This window comes from Salmo salar, chromosome ssa15 (assembly GCF_905237065.1).
Source record: "Salmo salar chromosome ssa15, Ssal_v3.1, whole genome shotgun sequence".
In the NCBI taxonomy this organism is placed as follows: Eukaryota; Metazoa; Chordata; class Actinopteri; order Salmoniformes; family Salmonidae; genus Salmo; species Salmo salar.
Window position 1 is genome coordinate 33,803,421 of NC_059456.1, and position 19,360 is coordinate 33,822,780.

A 19,360-nucleotide genomic window follows, 5' to 3' on the forward strand; every position below is an offset into this window, starting at 1 on the left:
CTGGAGAAGGTATGGAAGATTGGTGAAGAATCCAGCTACGAACTGATCCGCTTGGTACAATTTTGTGATACTCAGAAGAGACAATATAGCCATATTACCATAAAACTGTTTATATAATAGCATCATAATGGTTGTATAGAATGTATTAATAAGGATAAAGCTTTTGTAAGACATTGAGATGCTATGTACTGATGTAATGTGATAGAAGTGTATTTCTGTAACCAAGTCTAGCTCAGTCATGGGCACGCCCCCAGGGACCCATACAGGACCAGGCGTCATTTGACAAGCCTGTTCTATGGGCACTATAAAACACCCCCTGATTTACATTTCCTCAGACCAGGCCTACACTCCGTGGCCTATAGGTTACCATCCAATTCCTCTACTGAAAGTGAACCATACCACGTGGTTAACTTTTAGACTATTGATACCGACAGAATAAGAACAAGTCTTTGATATTAATTATTAGTCTGCAGCTAAGTAAATTATATCATTGAACGCGAAGACCAACGAAACATCCATTCTATGACGACATTAATGAATGTCGCTCTGAAAGATCTGTTCTAACCGAGAGAGAGAGAGAGAGAACGCGGACAAAACTCCCCAACAGAACAGAACTCTCGAACAAGGATCACGACGACACATGAGCGTAAATATGTATTGATTGCAATTGTTCCCGAATGAGTGAGCCTTCAATTGTCAATTGTTAATATTAATGAACTCTGTGTAACTTCTCAGCTGACCGTTTATGACCCATTGTCTAACAGACCAACCTGCCTGTTTAGCCCACAAGGGCACATTCCTCTACCAATCCTTTGTGACGATAATTACTGTTTGTATGTTTTCTGTTAATTACTTAGTGTAGTAAATAAATGATTTTAAGACAATTGATGTATGGATGATTTTAGTAAAGACTGGGTTCGTGCAGATACAACAATTTACGACGTTTGGAATGAGACTGGACTCGAGGTAAAATACACCATTTAAACCAGAAGATAATCGGTCTATACTATAATATAATATAATATTATAGTACAGGAAAGTTATATTAGGAAAATTATAGCTTTGTAATCTGAATATTCTCCTTGGTGCCCCGATCTCCTAGTTAATTACAATTAAACGATTAATCAATTTAATCGCGTGATAATAATTACAGGGAGCTAATTGATAAACATATCTTCAGTTTAATGGTACCCCCAAAGACACGACACTGTCCCTGTCTTTATTCTTCAGGATGCTGTATGGTATCCTGCTATGTTTCTATACAAACTGCCGGAACATTACTGCCGTCCACTTGTTGATACACCCCGCACCTGAGATGAGACATTGAAAATACAGGGCAGCCAGTGGTTAATTGTTTGGGTCTCGAGGGTTAAATTCAGCTACTATAAACACAGACAACATTCTGTAGGCTCTCACTGGGTCTCCCTGGCTGGCTGGCTGGCTGACTCAGAGATACATGTACATGCGCTGGTTCTCAGAGTAGCCTGCTCAAACGGCAGACAAAGAGCCTGTATCCTTACTGTCAGATTAGCGCTGAGCACTGTGCCCTTGTGTTGGCGGAGAGAAGACCCCCCTGCATTAGCGACAGCAGTCACACTAGGTGGTATCGCTAGCTCACTTGCTCCTGTCACAGGCCGGCTCATAGCCTGTGGCAAAAATGAGAGGACATCGACAACTGGTATAGGCCAATTCAAAACGTTCTTTATTATAAAACAAAACTATTAACTATAAACAAAGAAAAAGGAATGAGGTGTGGAAATGTCATAATGTAAGGTGTATGTAAGGTGCATGGATGCTTGAATATGTATGTGTAAACATGACTGAGTGGAAACTAAATACATCTACAAAGGAACAAACGAAACCGGATCATACCTGGAGGAGCAGGGAGAAAGAGAGCAAGCCCAGCGAGCCAGAAGCTCAGCGAGGAGACAGACCAGCCAGACCAGAGAGAGGTTAGTGGAGCAGTTGGTTAAATACCCTGAGCCCAGGTGGCTCCAATCACACCAGCTGCAATCACTAACGACCCTCCTCTGCCTGCAGGGGGAACCACCCTTGCACTGCAGAGGAGGAGCCGTGACACTCCTCTATCTTCTTTCTCTCTCTCCTCTCTCCTCCCTTCTTCTCGCACCCTGCCCCCAACTTTGGTGGGGGGAAGACAGTTGAAGATATGCGCCCGCCTCCCGCCATCTGTCTAATGAGCTGTAAATGTGTGATAGTCTCCTGGTTGGGCTCTCTGTTTGTGTCAAGCGCTGCTGTTGCTGTTCTGCTTCCACCTTGCCCTGAGTCCTTCAGATTAGTTAGCCTGGCTTCTGCATGTCCCGACCTGATCAAGTGTAAATTCTAAATTAAATTTAGAATTTAAATTAAAAAATTAAATTAAATTAAATCTAAATTCCAAGCATCTGCCTCTAACCCTAGGAAGCTCTTTGCTACCTTCTCCTCCCTCCTGAATCCTCCTTCCCCCCCCCCCCCTCCTCCCTCTCTGCGGATGACTTCGTCAACCATTTTGAAAAGAAGGTTGACGATATCCGATCCTCGTTTGCTAAGTCAAACGACACCGCTGGTCCTGCTCACACTGCCCTACCCTGTGCTTTGACCTCTTTCTCCCCTCTCTCTCCAGATGAAATCTCGCGTCTTGTGACGGCCGGCCGCCCAACAACCTGCCCACTTGACCCTATCCCCTCCTCTCTTCTCCAGACCATTTCCGGAGACCTTCTCCCCTTCCTCACCTCGCTCATCAACTCATCCTTGACCGCTGGCTACGTCCCTTCCGTCTTCAAGAGAGCGAGAGTTGCACCCCTTCTGAAAAAACCTACACTCGATCCGTCCGATGTCAACAACTACAGACCAGTATCCCTTCTTTCTTTTCTCTCCAAAACTCTTGAACGTGCCGTCCTTGGCCAGCTCTCCTGCTATCTCTCTCAGAATGACCTTCTTGATCCTAATCAGTCAGGTTTCAAGACTGGGCATTCAACTGAGACTGCTCTTCTCTGTGTCACGGAGGCTCTCCGCACTGCTAAAGCTAACTCTCTCTCCTCTGCTCTCATACTTCTAGACCTATCTGCTGCTTTTGATACTGTGAACCATCAGATCCTCCTCTCCACCCTCTCCGAGTTGGGCATCTCCGGCGCGGCCCATGCTTGGATTGCGTCCTACCTGACAGGTCGCTCCTACCAGGTGGCGTGGCGAGAATCTGTCTCCGCACCATGCGCTCTCACCACTGGTGTCCCCCAGGGCTCTGTTCTAGGCCCTCTCCTATTCTCGCTATACACCAAGTCACTTGGCTCTGTCATATCCTCACATGGTCTCTCCTATCATTGCTATGCAGACGACACACAATTAATCTTCTCCTTTCCCCCTTCTGATAACCAGGCGGCGAATCGCATCTCTGCATGTCTGTCAGACATATCAGTGTGGATGACGGATCACCAGCTCAAGCTGAACCTCGGCAAGACGGAGCTGCTCTTCCTCCCGGGGAAGGACTGCCCGTTCCATGATCTCGCCATCACGGTTGACAACTCCCTTGTGTCCTCCTCCCAGAGTGCTAAGAACCTTGGCGTGATCCTGGACAACACCCTGTCATTCTCCACTAACATCAAGGCGGTGACCCGATCCTGTAGGTTCATGCTCCACAACATTCGCAGAGTACGACCCTGCCTCACACAGGAAGCGGCGCAGGTCCTAATCCAGGCACTTGTCATCTCCCGTCTGGATTACTGCAACTCGCTGTTGGCTGGGCTCCCTGCCTGTGCCATTAAACCCCTACAACTCATCCAGAACGCCGCAGCCCGTCTGGTGTTCAACCTTCCCAAGTTCTCTCACGTCACCCCGCTCCTCCGCTCTCTCCACTGGCTTCCAGTTGAAGCTCGCATCCGCTACAAGACCATGGTGATTGCCTACGGAGCTGTGAAGGGAACGGCACCTCCATACCTTCAGGCTCTGATCAGGCCCTACACCCAAACAAGGGCACTGCGTTCATCCACCACTGGCCTGCTTGCCCCCCTACCTCTGAGGAAGCACAGTTCCCGCTCAGCTCAGTCAAAACTGTTCGCTGCTCTGGCACCCCAATGGTGGAACAAGCTCCCCTCACGACGCCAGGACAGCGGAGTCAATCACCACCTTCCGGAGACACCTGAAACCCCACCTCTTTAAGGAATACCTAGGATAGGATAAAGTAATCCTTCTAACCCCCCCCCCCTTAAAATATTTAGATGCACTATTGTAAAGTGGTTGTTCCACTGGATATCATAAGGTGAATGCACCATTTTGTAAGTCGCTCTGGATAAGAGCGTCTGCTAAATGACTTAAATGTAAATGTAAGTGTCTGTGGGGGTGGAGGTGGGGGGGTGGGGGGGATGTCACTCACCAACACTAAACCTCTCAAGGCGCATTACATTTCCCTGTTTCACCAGCATCCACTCATGAGGCAGCCACTCTTGCTCTCCACTCACTACACCAGGCCTCAACATTATATTTACAGACAGTCAAATCATACCAATCAAAGTGGTGTGGAGAGAGTTGCTGCAGAGAGTTACATTTTTTTTTGTCTGAGACGAGTCATGACTGAGGGATCTGACAAACAGGAGGTGGTTTGAGGTTTGAACAAACTGCCCCTCTGCTGAATCACAGTGAATTTGCATCCTTAATGGCACCCTATTCCCTGGAGCCCTGGTCAAAAGCAGTGGACTATATAGTGGATAGGTTGCTATTCCCGACGCATCCTGAGTTAACCAGAGGTCAAATGTGGCTACCGGTCAAGCAAGGGGCCTCCTTCCTCCTCCCTCCTATGGTCTGGATCTGGGATCAAGTGTTTGTTTCCTCCGTCTTCTTGGTTTAAGGCCCAGGGCAGTCAAAAATATGATTTTCCTAGTTTCAAACCACTCTGCCAATAACAGCTTGTTTTCAGATTTCCACTCCCCACTTAGACCATTCTTAGACAGTCCTTGCAAAATTCTTACTGGAGAAATTGCTCTTTGCAAAGAAGCTAATTTCGTACATTTTTTACCATTTTATTTTAAAACAATCACAGTAAGGTACTTCATTGGGTAACACTTTATTTGGACAGTCCATCTGTAGATGCTCTACAGACTTTCTACAGACTATCAGTAACATTTCAACTAACTATTTAATAACCCTAACCATAGCTCCAACCCTAAACTTTATCCTAAACCTAACCCTTACCCAAACCCTTATTCTAAACCTAACCCTAACCGAGGGAATAGAGGATAGCATCAGAGCCTCCGCGATTGTCTTCGTTTCACATTTCATCTACAGTGTATTTTTTTCCCCTCTCTCCCTGTCTTTCCTTGGTGATCATCGAGGCCCCCTTGGTTAGTTGCCCTTTGTTGCACATACAGTACCAAAGGTTTCAGAGGTTTGGACACACCTACTCATTCAAGGGCTTTTCTTTATTTTTACTATGTTATACACTGTAGAATAATACTGAAGATATAAAAACTATGAAATAACACATGGAATCATGTAGTAACCAAAAAAGTGTTAAAGAAATCAAAAATATATTTTAGATTTTAGATTCTTCAAAGTAGACTTGATGAAATCATTGCACACTCTTGGCATTCTCTCAACCAGCTTCATGAGGTAGTTAGCTGGAATGCATTTCAATTAACAGGTTTGCCTTGTTAAAAGTTAATTTGTGGATATTTCTTTGCTTGTTAACTTGTTATGGATAGGGGGCAGTATTTTCACGGCCGGATAAAAAAACGTACCCGATTTAATCTGGTTATTACTCCTGCCCAGAAACTAGAATATGCATATTATTAGTAGCTTTGGATAGAAAACACTCCAAAGTTTCTAAAACTGTTTGAATGGTGTCTGTGAGTATAACAGAACTCAAATGGCAGGCCAAAACCTGAGAAGATTCTGTACAGGAAGTACCCTGTCTGACCATTTCTTGGCCTTCTTTGCCATCTCTATCCAAAACAGGGGATCTCTGCTGTAACGTGACATTTTCTAATGCTCCCATAGGCTCTCAGAAGGCGGCAGAACGTTGAATGATGACTCTGCTGTCTCTGGCTGAAAAACAGTAGCGCATTTGGTAAGTGGTCGATCTGAGAACAATGAGACGGGGGCGCGCGTGCACGAGACGACTCCATGTTTACATTTTCAGTCTTTGAACGAAAACAACGACTCCCGGTCGGAATATTATCGCTTTTTTACGAGAAAAATCGCATAAAAATTGATTTTAAACAACGTTTTACATGCTTCGAAGTACGGTAATGGAATATTTTGAATTTTTTTGTCACGATATGCGCCGGGCGCATCACCCTTCGTTACCCTTCGGATAGTGTCTTGAACGCACAACAAAACGCCGCTATTTGGATATAACTATGGATTATTTGGAACCAAAACAACATTGGGTGATGAAGTAGAAGTCCTGGGAGTGCATTCTGATGAAGAACAGCAAAGGTAATCCAATTTTTCTTATAGTAAATCTGAGTTTGGTGAGTACCAAACTTGGTGGGTGTCAAAATAGCTAGCCATGATGGCCGGGCTATCTACTCAGAATATTGCAAAATGTGCTTTCACCGAAAAGCTATTTTAAAATCGGACACCGCGATTGCATAAAGGAGTTCTGTATCTATAATTCTTAAAATAATTGTTATGTTTTTTGTGAACGTTTATCGTGAGTAATTTAGTAAATTCACCGGAAGTGTTCGGTGGGAATGCTAGCTCTGAACGTCACATGCTAATGTAAAAAGCTGGTTTTTGATATAAATATTAACTTGATTGAACAAAACATGCATGTATTGTATAACATAATGTCCTAGGAGTGTCATCTGATGAAGATCATCAAAGGTTAGTGCTGCATTTAGCTGTGGTTTTGTTTTTTGTGACATTATATGCTAGCTTGAAAAATGGGTGTCTGATTATTTCTGGCTGGGTACTCTGCTGACATAATCTAATGTTTTGCTTTCGCTGTAAAGCCTTTTTGAAATCGGACAGTGTGGTTAGATAAAGGAGAGTCTTGTCTTTAAAATGGTGTAAAATAGTCATATGTTTGAAAAATGGAAGTTTTCGGATTTTCGAGGAGTTTGTATTTCGCGCCACGCCCATCATTGGATATTGGAGCAGGTGTTCCGCTAGCGGAACGTCTAGATGTAAGAGGTTAATGCATTTGAGCCAATCAGTTGTGATGTGACAAGGTAGGGGTGGTATACAGAAGATAGCCCTATTTGGTAAAATACCAAGTCCATATTATGGCAAGAACAGATCAAATAAGCAAAGACAAACGACAGTCCATCATTACTTTAAGACATGAAGGTCAGTCAATCTGGAACATTTCAAGAACTTTTCAAGTTTCTTCAAGTGCAGTCGCAAAAACAATCAACCGCTATGATGAAACTGTCTCTCATGAGGACCGCCACAGGAAAGGAAGAGCCAGAGTTACCTCTGCTGCAGAGGATAAGTTCATTAGAGTTAACTGCACCTCAGATTTCAGCCCAAATAAATACTTCACAGAGTTCAAGTAACAGACACATCTCAACATCAACTGTTCGGAGGAGACTGCGTGAATCAGACATTCATGGTCAATTTGCTGCAAAGAAACCACTACTAAAGGACACCAATGAGAAGAAGAGACTTGCTTGGGCCAAGAAACATGAGCAATGGACATCAGACCGGTGGAAATCTGAGATTTTTGGTTCCAACCGTTGTGTCTTTGTGAGACACAGAGTAGGTGAACGGATGATCTCCGCATGTGTGGTTCTCACCATGAAGCACGGAGGAGGAGGTGTGATGGTGTGGGGGTGCTTTGCTGGTGACACTGTCTGTGATTTATTTAGAAATCAAGGCACACTTAACCAGCATGGCTACCAAAGCATTCTGCAGCGATACGCTATCCCATCTGGTTTGCGCTTAGTGGGACTATCATTTGTTTTTCAACAGGACAATGACCCAAAACACACCTCCAGGCTGTGTAAGGGCTATTTGACCAAGAAGGAGAGTGATGGAGTGCTGCATGAGATGTCCTGGCCTGCACAATCACCCGACCTCAACCAAATTGAGATGGTTTGGGATGAGTTGGACCGCAGAGTGAAGGAAAAGCAGCCAACAAGTGCTCAGCATATGTGGGAACTCCTTCAAGACTGTTGGAAAAGCATTCCTCATGAAGCTGGTTGAGAGAATGCCAAGAGTGTGCAAAGCTGTCATCAAGACAAAGGGTGGCTACTTTGAAGAATCTCAAATATAAAATATATTTTGATTTGTTTCACACATTTTTGGTTACTACATGATTCCATTTGTGTTATTTCATAGTTTTGATGTCCTCACTATTATTCTACAATGTAGAAAATAGTACAAATAAAGAAAAATCCTTGAGTAGGACAAAAAAGTGTCAGCACCTGTGAGTCACCTACTGTACAATAAAGACACCGGTGACAGAGGACATTAAATCTTGAGAGATGATGTCAATGAAATTACCTTCCCTCCATTACGAGACAGTGACCCGTTTAGACAGGACAGAGAAATAGTGGTGGTGTCCCAAATGGCACCCTATTACCTATATAGTGCACTACTTTGACCAGGGGTTGGGCCCGGTTCAGGCAACAGAGCCCAAAAACAGGAAAATAACGACATTTTTCAAGGAACCGGGAATAAAAGTCATTCATAGTATTTTGGAACAGAACTGTTATTTTTTCAAGTTTTTCTAGCATTTTTTCTAGTTCCTCACTCTGTCACTCAGAAATGTATTCCAGTGTCTGCCTGCAAGCTGAAAATCTTTGCCAGTGTGTGTGCGTGTTTAGGCTACCTTTCCCTCTGAAGCATATGCTACTGTACTGACATTACCATAGGCTACTGTACTGACATTACCATAGGCTACCATCCTGACATTACCATAGGCTACCGTACTGACATTACCATAGACTACTCTCCTGACATTACCATAGGCTACTGTACTGACATTACCATAGGCTACTGTACTGACATTCCCATAGGCTACTGTCCTGACATTCCCATAGGCTACTGTACTGACATTCCCATAGGCTACTGTACTGACATTCCCATAGGCTACTGTCCTGACATTACCATTGGCTACTGTACTGACATTACCATAGGCTACTGTCCTGACATTACCATAGGCTACTGTACTGACATTCCCATAGGCTACTGTACTGACATTACCATAGGCTAGTGTACTGATATTACAATCATGATTCAGAAGCTAGGGAGAGAGATTTGTAATTAGCTAGAGAAGAATGGATACATTTTTTTCTATGCTAGTTAAGGATACTATAGGCTTAGTTATCACATTTCACATTGGATTTATTAACTACAAAAAGGTACGACGTGTTTCTAGTTCTGTTGCCGTTCTGCACATAAGCTTTTCATAGATAGCTAGCTCAAGCTTGTTAGCTAGCTAGCTGAAAGGACATTCAAAGTTCCTTCATAGAAGCCACTCCTCTGTAGGTATAATTCTGTGGACCTAATTCAGATAATTCATGTCATAACAAGATGCACAGCACTTCAAGCTGTAACGCCCTGGCCATAGAGAGGGGTTTTTGTTCTTTATTTTGGTTAGGCCAGGGTGTTACATTGGGTGGGCGTTCTATGTGCATTTTTCTATGTTGGTTTGTTTCATTGATTTTGGCCGTGTGGCTTCCAATCAGGCACAGCTGTAGAGTGTTGTTGCTGATTGGGAGTCACACATAAGGAGCATGTTTTTCCTTTGGGTTTTGTGGGTAATTGTTTCTGTTTAGTGTTTGCACCTGACAGGACTGTTTGGCTGTCGGTTTTCTTGTTTTGTACAGTGTTCTTTATTAAATTAAAATCATGATGAACACTAACTCCGCTGCGCCTTGGTCTACTCTCTTTCCCGACAGCCGTTACACAAGCCTCCTCCTCAACCCTCTCTCGCTCTCTCCCCACCAGCAAAATTTCTGTCAAATCTTGCACCATAGGCTACACTTGTCTTTCCATCATGCATGTAAACAACTGGCTTGTCTGCTCTATCCACACTAATTGGTGAAGTAATTGAATTTGCTAAATGTATAAAAACGCTGATTTCACAGGTTAAAAAGGAACAGAAAGGAGCGATATTTTGGGGGTTTGAACTGGTTCAGAACTGTATTTTGCTGGCCAGAACAGTGGAACTGAACAAAAAAAATAGTTATTCTGTTCAGAACGAAACAATTGGAAAAAATGTTGGTTCCAACCCTTGCTTTTGACTAGAGCCCTGTGGGTCCTGGTCAAAAGTAGTGCACTATATAGGGAATAGGGTGCCATTTGGGACACTATCATCCCACCAAAGGACAGACTAACCATTACCTTCATCAACCCATCTCTTAGACGGAGCTATTTAATAACTGCTTTACAACCCAGTTTATACAGTAGACCTAATATATTTCCCTACTTAAGATAATGTTTATTTAGGGAAAAGCATGTTAAAAGTTCATATTCTGTTAACTCATACCCAAATAATGTTTGTCCACACCATTCTGTAGTTGAGGAACGCCCACACCATTCCAACACAGAAAAGCTGTTTTTTAAGATACTTAATAGAAAAAGTTGGAAGGAAAACTATTTAACTCATACTATAATGAATTATAGGTCATATTTCATAGAAACCTGGAAACACAGGACAGTTACTTTAACCTGTTGGGGCTAGGGGGCAGTATTTGCACGGCTGGATAAAAAAACGTACCCGATTTAAACTGGTTACTACTCTTGCCCAGAAACGAGAATATGCATATAATTAGTAGATTTGGATAGAAAACACTAAAGTTTCTAAAACTGTTTGAATGGTGTCTGTGTATAACAGAACTCATATGGCAGGCCAAAACCTGAGAAGATTCCATACAGGAAGTGCCCTGTCTGACAATTTGTTGTCCTTCTGTTGCATCTCTATCGAAAATACAGCATCTCTGCTGTAACGTGACATTTTTTAAGGCTTCCATTGGCTCTCAGAAGGTGCCAGAAAGTGGAATGGGGTGTCTGCTGTCTCTGGGCGAAGAACAGCAGGAGAATTTGTGAGTGGTCAGCCTGGGGACAGTGACACTGGAGATGTGCGTTCATGAGAATTCTCCATTTTTTTCTTTCAGCCTTTGAATACAACATCGCCCGGTTGGCATATTATTGCTATTTTACGAGAAAAATAGCATAAAAATTGATTTTAAACAGCGTTTGACATGCTTCAAAGTACGGTAATGGAATATTTTGAAAATTTGCACCCTTCGGTGCAAATTTGCACCCTTCGGATAGTGACCTGAACGCACGAACAAAACGGAGCTATTTGAATATAACTATGGATTATTTGGAACCAAAACAACATTTGTTGTTGAAGTAAAAGTCCTGGGAGTGCATTCTGACGAAGAACAGCAAAGGTAATCCAATTCTTCTAATAGTAATTCTGAGTTTGGTAAGCCCCAATGGTGGGTGTCAAAACAGCTAGCCGTGATGGCCGGGCTATGTACTCAGAATATTGCAAAATGTGTTTTCGCCGAAAAGCTATTTTAAAATCTGACACCGCGATTGCATAAAGGAGTTCTGTATCTATAATTCTTAAAATAATAGTTATGTATTTTGTGAACGTTTATCGTGAGTAATTTAGTAAATTCACCGGAAGTTTGCGGTGGGTATGCTAGTTCTGAACATCACATGCTAATGTAAAAAGCTGGTTTTTGATATAAATATGAACTTGATTGAACAAAACATGCATGTATTGTATAACAGAATATCCTAGGAGTGTCATCTGATGAAGATCATCAAAGGTTAGTGCTGCATTTAGCTGTGGTTTTGGTTTTTGTGACATATATGCTTGCTTTGAAAATGGCTGTGTGATTATTTTTGGCAGGGTACTCTCCTGACATAATCTAATGTTTTGCTTTCGCTGTAAAGCCTTTTTGAAATCTGATAATGTGGTTAGATTAACGAGAGTCTTGTCTTTAAAATGGTGTAAAATAGTCATATGTTTGAGAAATTGAAGTTATAGCATTTTTGAGGTATTTGTATTTCGCGCCACGCGATTCCACTGGCTGTTGACTAGGGTGGGACGCAAGCGTCCCACCCTAGCCCAGGGAAGTTAAAGAAACAGGCTCTTTCTGAAACATGACTCTTTCCACACCTGAAACACACAACCTCTCATGCATTATGCATAACGCAGAAAGAGTAAATGAAAGGGATCCTGCTTTGGTGTGTCGCAGAGTAATCTCTCATGGACAGACTACGTAAACATAAATGGTACCGTAGATCTGTCATGATACAACGGGATGGGTGAGATACCGAGCAGCATTAGTTCCGGTAAATTGTACAAATCACAATTTCGCAGGTTTTAGCGTCTTTAGAATTTTGGAAGGGGAGGGGACATTTGGTCCATAGACTTTCCTATAACTTGCAAAGAGGGAGGATGGAGCTCTTTATTCTGGTTCCGATCCGTGTTCTATCTCTTCTCTATACACATATGGACCCAGAACTTAATCGAGCATCTGACCAATTACCCAGAACTTTATTTCTGGTTTAACTGAGAATAGTCACAGAGCCAGTCCCAGGAATAACCCATAGTATCTCACTCAACACACAATGTTAATTTTACATAAGACAGGAACAGATTGATCTTTCAGGAGAGATTTCCACAGAGATGGAGTGATGGTGACTTGTTTTCTAGCTATCGAGGCAACAGTAAAAGTCTTTGGACAGGCATTACATTATTAATGCATGCTAGCTTCAACCCCACACAGCTCGGAACCACACAGCTCCTTCACATGTGGTGCGTGCCCCAGTTTTGCGGGCCAAGTGTGTGTATGTGATGTGTGAGTGTGTGACATCAATATGTCAGTGGAGAATTGTTGTCACTATGACACATCTATGGGTGGTGAGGGTTGGGGGGTTCTGAAGGGGTGAGGTTGGAATGACAGGAGTGCTGGGAAGGGGAAGAAAAGTGTTGGCTGCATGAGGGAGATTGCGTCAGTCACAGAGAAAAGTGCTACCTACTACAGAGAGCTGAGGAGCTGATGAGAGCTGAGAGTGGAGGGAGAGGTGATAATTGGTAATCATGGTTCTACATGGTCTCACTATCACCGTCGCTACAGTAGCACATCTCCCTCTCTCCTCGTCAGCTGTAAGACCTCACAGATTAAATTAAAACACTGTTAGGATGTCTTATATCCTCCCTGACACCGTTCATCTCAACACCATTCATGGCAAAGAGAGAGTTGATATTGGACTGAGAAGTTATGAAGTGAATAGTGATAAAAACAGGCTGATGATGAAACAGTCAAAAGAACCAGATTGGAGTGAATGTCTGACTGTGTTCGACCAGGTGTGAAAACTAAGATGTTGTTCTTAATACTATATGTTATACAGTAGGTGTTATAGAGGTTAAGCACAATTGTTATACAGTAGATACATACCTCCTCAGGTAGGCTGAGGACCAAGTCATTCTCGGCCTGTCCCACCAGAGCCTGCAAGAAGTATTCTGAGCAGGCGGCCAGCACGGCCCGGTGGCCGCGGAACTCCTTGCCCTCCACCAGGACAGTCACATCGCACAGGATATCCTGCTTCCGCTGGTCGTTCAGGCACAGGAGGATATTGGTACAATGAACCGTCGACTCATACACGTACATGGGGGCTTCAGGCTTCTCATCCACGGACATTCCGCTCACGCCCTGGAAATAGAAGCACAACGGGGTGGGAGGAGGGTGGGGGTCAGCTTTCAGATTAATGTGGCGGGCCCTGTTGGTGAGCTAGTGCATACCGCAGGGCTGACATCAGCGGGCCTCTCCTCATCTCCCACAGCCCAGCCTACTTCACCAGCCCCAAACACAGTCAGCCCCATGATTGAATACATACACCATGACCAGATCAGACCGCCTCAGCTCAGCTCAGCTTTACTCTCTCAAACACCCCTTATAGCCAGGAAATATACACACTCAACACACAAAGCTACACACTCTCAAACCGCAAGTACCTAACACATTCCCACTCATACACGCCCTTGCATGCAAACACACAAGCAATAACACACATCCTCCCACATACACACACCTCCACATAGACTCATGTTCCTGTACACAGCCCACACAGCCCCCCCCCCACACACACACACACATCACAACGCAAACAAAAAAACAGCTTGCATACCCTATGCACACAGACACTGATACAGTAGCACAACAGAACACACACTCCCTGTCTAAAAGGTGGCATCCTTTCACAGAGACAGACAGAGAAGAAAGTCCTCAGACTCCTAATCTAAGAAGGTCGGGAGGGACTGTATGAGTGCCACTCAAGCACACTCAGCACAGAATAATAAGACTCTCAAACAGGAGAAGAATGAACACCAGTCATACAAACTCGACTCAAGCCTCCTCGCCAGCACTGTGTAAACTGTGTAAAGGAAAACAGTGTCTATACAGTTGTTTATGTTGCTTTAATCCCCCAGAAGCCTGATATTTGGCTTTGGTCCTTGCAGTCAAGCGCTTCCACCCACAGTCATTTAGGCTGTACTAAAGGAAGAAAAGCATAATGTATATTTAAAAGCATTTCATCTTATCAGTGCTCCACATACACACAGTGCAGGGAGAATTGAAAGGACTGGTTCTCTCTGCAAAAAAGGATCCTTCACAACAGTGTTTCCCAACCCTGGTCCTCCAGTACCGACAACAAAACACATTTTTACTGTAACCCTGGACAAGCACACCTGATTCAACTTGTCAACTAATCATCAAGCCCTCAATGAGTGTGATGACGTGTGTTTGTCCAGGGATACAATAAACCTGTGTACTGTTGGGGGCACTGGAGGACCAGGGTTGGGAAACACTACTTTACAACACTACGACAACAGCACATGTTTGTACCAATGTTCTGCCTTTATTGAGTAAGTGACTCTTAAAGGGATACTTCGGGATTTTGGTAATGAAGCCCTTTGTCTACTTCCCCAGAGTCAGATGAACTCATGGATACCATTTCTATGTGTCTGCATCCTGTAGGATGGAAGTTAGAGGTAGTTTTGCGAGCCAATGCTAACTAGTGTTAGCGCAATGACTGGCATTCTATGTTATCTACTAGCATGTGTGTTACAATAAAGTCAGAAATCACGCTAATGCTAGTTAGCAACTTCCTTCGAACTGCAAACAGAGACATAAAAATGGTTTCCACAAGTTGATCTGACTTTGGGGAAGTAGATAAGGGGCTTCATTGCCAAAATCCTGAAGTATCCCTTTAAACGTGAAACCACTGAAGAATATTGTTAATGATCATATTGCTATAGAAACCAAGTAATAAACACAGATAGAGCCTGCCGGACTTGTTTCCATCACATAATGAGTTTTCACATCCGCAGGGCTTGCTGTTCTTAGTAAATCAGAGCTGCATGACTCCATAGTTTCTTCAAAACACACTTAAGAAGCTATGTTCTGGGAACTGACAGCACATTTCCATGAAGTCAGTGTCAGGCCAATTTTCCCCTCTGCTCAACCACTGGCGATAGATAGGAATTCAACTATCTTTCAGCTATCCTTCTGCAGATAAATCATACGGAGGCACTCTATAACTGACTCTCTTTTATGCCTGGGTTTGCTTACTCGTCAACCCCTACTTCATTCGTGGTTCTACACGTAAAACACAGATAACTTAGTGATCATGTAGTGATCAGTCACATTAAAAGGAGTCCCTAGTGACCGGCCAGGCAATGCTTTCCTTGACTGTCAGACACTGTGCCACATTTGGAGCAGTCTTGGCTCTCACTCAGACAGCTGAATATAACATCAGTAAAATGGCTCTAACACACCGCCTCACCTCAGTGGACGACGACACTACTGGTGAGAATGGAGGCTTCTTCCCCCCCCTGCAAACAGAAATGTCTCTGTTGAAAATGGAAACTCCTGTCTTGTAAATGGAAGTGGACTGGCCGGAAAACGCTACTCTGCTGCTCTGCCAGGGTAGTGAAATATCACCTATGTCCATTTCCTACCAGGAATGAGAATCAGACAGTTCTCAGGTTTTACACCTCAATAACTCCAGTGCAAACTATGTAGTCATCAACTACATGAGGGAGAGAGTTCTGGCCCTTACCTCTCCAGGTTTAAAACAAACCTCATTTGATCTCACTGCTGTTACTATACCAGCCATTATTGCAGGCCCTCATATGTTTTGCTGTGGTATGATAGGGCTGGTGCGGCCATGCGGGGGCCGGTTTGCAACCACTGTCCAGACATTTACAGTGGTTGTCTGAGTGGTCGGTCCCAATTATTGTTCAGTTTTTTTTTTTTTCCACCATACATTTCTCAGTTGGCTTGGCAGGATAATGACCTGTCTTCCAAGAATAATGTCTCCAGATGTGGTTGCAAGGTTCATAACAATCCAAACATGCTATTTCTAACCCTGGAATGTGCGTTCGCCTTGCTTCCATTTCAGAAGTCTGTTTTGCAGCGGGGAAGGGAAAATACAGGGATGATACACACAAACACACACACACACACACACACACACGCACCACAAAATAGCTGGTTATGGTCGCGTTCTGATTAGAATTGCTGAGGGATGCAAAGCTCTTTTTCTTTTTCAACGTTCATTTTGTTTCTACCGCAGCTCTTTGCACTAACTGATGCAGCTAACCTGCTTTGTGACTAACACTCCTGTGCAGATCAAAAACGCAGTAGTGTGGTAATACGTTTCCGACAAACCCATCAGCAGAGCTGACTCTGCGCCTAGGCACAGCTCTATTCTCCTGAAGCACCAACACTGATTAACACTAACGTGGCTGGAGAGGAGTCAGTTCTCAGCTCTTTACACTTTACACATCATGGCTGTAATATTATACAGTATATAAACAAAGACATGCATACAAGCGTACAAAGTACACACACACACACACACACACACACACACACACACACACACACACACACACACACACACACACACACACACACACACACACACACACACACACACACACACAGCTTATTTATGTTGAATGTGCTACTACAATGTGTCTATACTGTACAGGAACTACTACCATCAAAGACCCATACTGTCACCGTCCACCAGCCACTGGCAATACATTCACTGCAGACGCCTTTATGATTGCAGTTAGCTGTCGCCTGCATGCACTGTATGAATGGACTCGTGGTCTGTATGTGGATCGTCTGCACCTTGACTGTAAAAGCCTTTCCTCAGTCCATCCAACTGACTGACTCCTTCACTCACTGCTGCTTAGTCACTATGTATAGTAGACCACCAGCTGAGAGGTTATAGCCTAGCCAGTAGAACCCAGTCACCTCCCCTCCCACAGGCTCAGTGGGGTTAATGGGGTCAGTGGGGTTACTCACGCACACACACAGACAAAACTAGTGGATGGTTTCAGTCACCTACGATACGGCATTATGATGCGTTTCAGCTTAGGGGACCCTGGAGGAGAGGGGGTGTAAGAGCATCATGATGGGCTCTGTGACGTCCTCTCCTCTCTCTGTGTCTCTGAGGCATGTGCAGAGAGGGGATTGACGTGAAGAGAAGGGGGAGCAGAGGGGAGAAATGAGGGGCTCCTTACCAACAACACCTGGCCTCTCTCTCTCTCTCTCTCTCTCTCTCTCTCTCTCTCTCAGTGCGGAACAAAACAAAGCATAAAGCGCCACCCTCATGACTGCAGAAAGCTCACATAACTCAGAAACAGGGCATCATCTACTAGCGACTGAACCCCCTTCCCACATGTACACCCTGGATGCCATGACTACGCACTCCTCCTCAGACATACACGCCTTTCTCTCTCCAGCCATTTTCACAGAGTATAGGATGATGTGAGGTATCTTAACAGACAACACAGTGGAACATTAGAGGCTGTTCTGATGCCAGATGTCTGTAACTACTCCGAGGATGTGTATGACTTAAATTGTAACATAGTTTCTAATCAGAAAATCTGAATCACTCTCTCTCTCTATGATGGCATTTGCTGGAAGTAAACAAGCCATGTCTGCTGCTGTAATACTATTAGGATTATGTCCCAAATGGCACCCTATTCCCTTTATAGTACACTACTTTTGACCACTTTTGACCAGGGGTGCCATTTGGGACGCACACCAAGTCTCCTGAGCAGTATGTATTGAATACTAGCAAGACTACGAGTAATGGGAGAGAACATTGCGTTACTGTGTAGTGTGTACCATTAGGACAGGAGGCCTGATGCCAGATGCCTGTAACTACTCCGAGGATGAGCATGACTTTAATTGTAAATTACCAAATTAAGTCGCTAGCGATAACAAATGTGCTTGGAGAGGTAATGTCAAACAGACAGCTAAGGCAGTCAATGTCAAAAATGGCTTTAAAGGTGATAAAACCACTAACTGAAAAAATGTCTGCCTGGGGGAAATAGACAACCCCTGTCAATATACCATAAACATCGCCCAGCACCATCCTATGACTGACAGACAAACAGACAGAAAGACAAACATGTGTGGCCCCCATTGCCTGCTGTATGTTCCTATAAATGTCTACATTCATCTTTGAACTTTCTCTAAAATGAGGGAGCAGAGCCCTCCACTCACTTCAACATGAAAGTCAACCCAGATGACTATTCCCATTAAGTGGCAATTTCCTCATCTCAATGGTCTCAGGCTCCTGCATGCTTCTCTTCATGCAGATCTCTCCCTCCCACAGGATATTAGAGAATTCTGCTTATTCAACCACCTGGAGGGCTCCATGTGTAATTGTTCAACTGTTTCAAAAGTCATGTACTGGAATGAAAGCGACGACGTAGTAATCCATGTAGTACGTGTTCTCTTGGCCATCAATGTCATTATTTCCTCAGCCTGTTAAGGGTTTTGGTGTGGGGCTTTAGGTAAGTTAATTGTAGTAGATTAATTAAACTAAATCATTGAGAGGCGCAGACAGACAGACAGACAGACACCTGAGAGGGCTGGGCAGAGAGCTGTTATTAAGCTGGTGACAGCGTCTGTGCAGATGTGTTTCCCTAAAATAGAAATAAATAATACAAAGGTATATTGGTATTCATCTGCTTGCTATTTGGGTTTTTAGGCAATGTTTCTGTATAAGCACTTTATGACATCTGCTGATGTAAAAAGGGCTTTATAAATACATTTGATTAGATATATAAATAACAGACAGTAGTTTAAGTGAGCACATAGGTGTCATTGATAGTCAGCAATATTAATATAATTTTTAACTTGTGAAATTATGTTGTAGGATAATTTACACAAGAGAGTTTATGCTGAATCTATGATGCATTAGGTAATAGAGGTCACAACATGTCGAGATCGTTGTGGTAGAACTTGACTGGCCTGCACAGAGCCCTGACCTCAACCCCATCGAACACCTTTCGGATTAATTGGAGCACCGACTGCGAGCCAGGCCTAATCGCCCAACATCAGTGCCAACCTCACTAATGTTCTTG

The 19,360-nt window shown here is 43.7% G+C and overlaps 1 protein-coding gene across 2 annotated transcripts in view; it reads right to left on the minus strand.

Moving 5' to 3' along the window:
* LOC106571332 (transcription regulator protein BACH2) overlaps positions 1-19,360 on the minus strand; it is a 106,942-nt gene that overhangs the window by 25,604 nt on the left and 61,978 nt on the right. For both annotated transcript variants that reach the window (XM_014144275.2, XM_014144277.2), the window contains exon 2: positions 13,365-13,619. In XM_014144275.2, coding sequence (XP_013999750.2) covers positions 13,365-13,607 — 243 coding nt within the window. In that variant the 5' untranslated portion in view covers positions 13,608-13,619. The remainder of the gene's footprint in view (positions 1-13,364; positions 13,620-19,360) is intronic.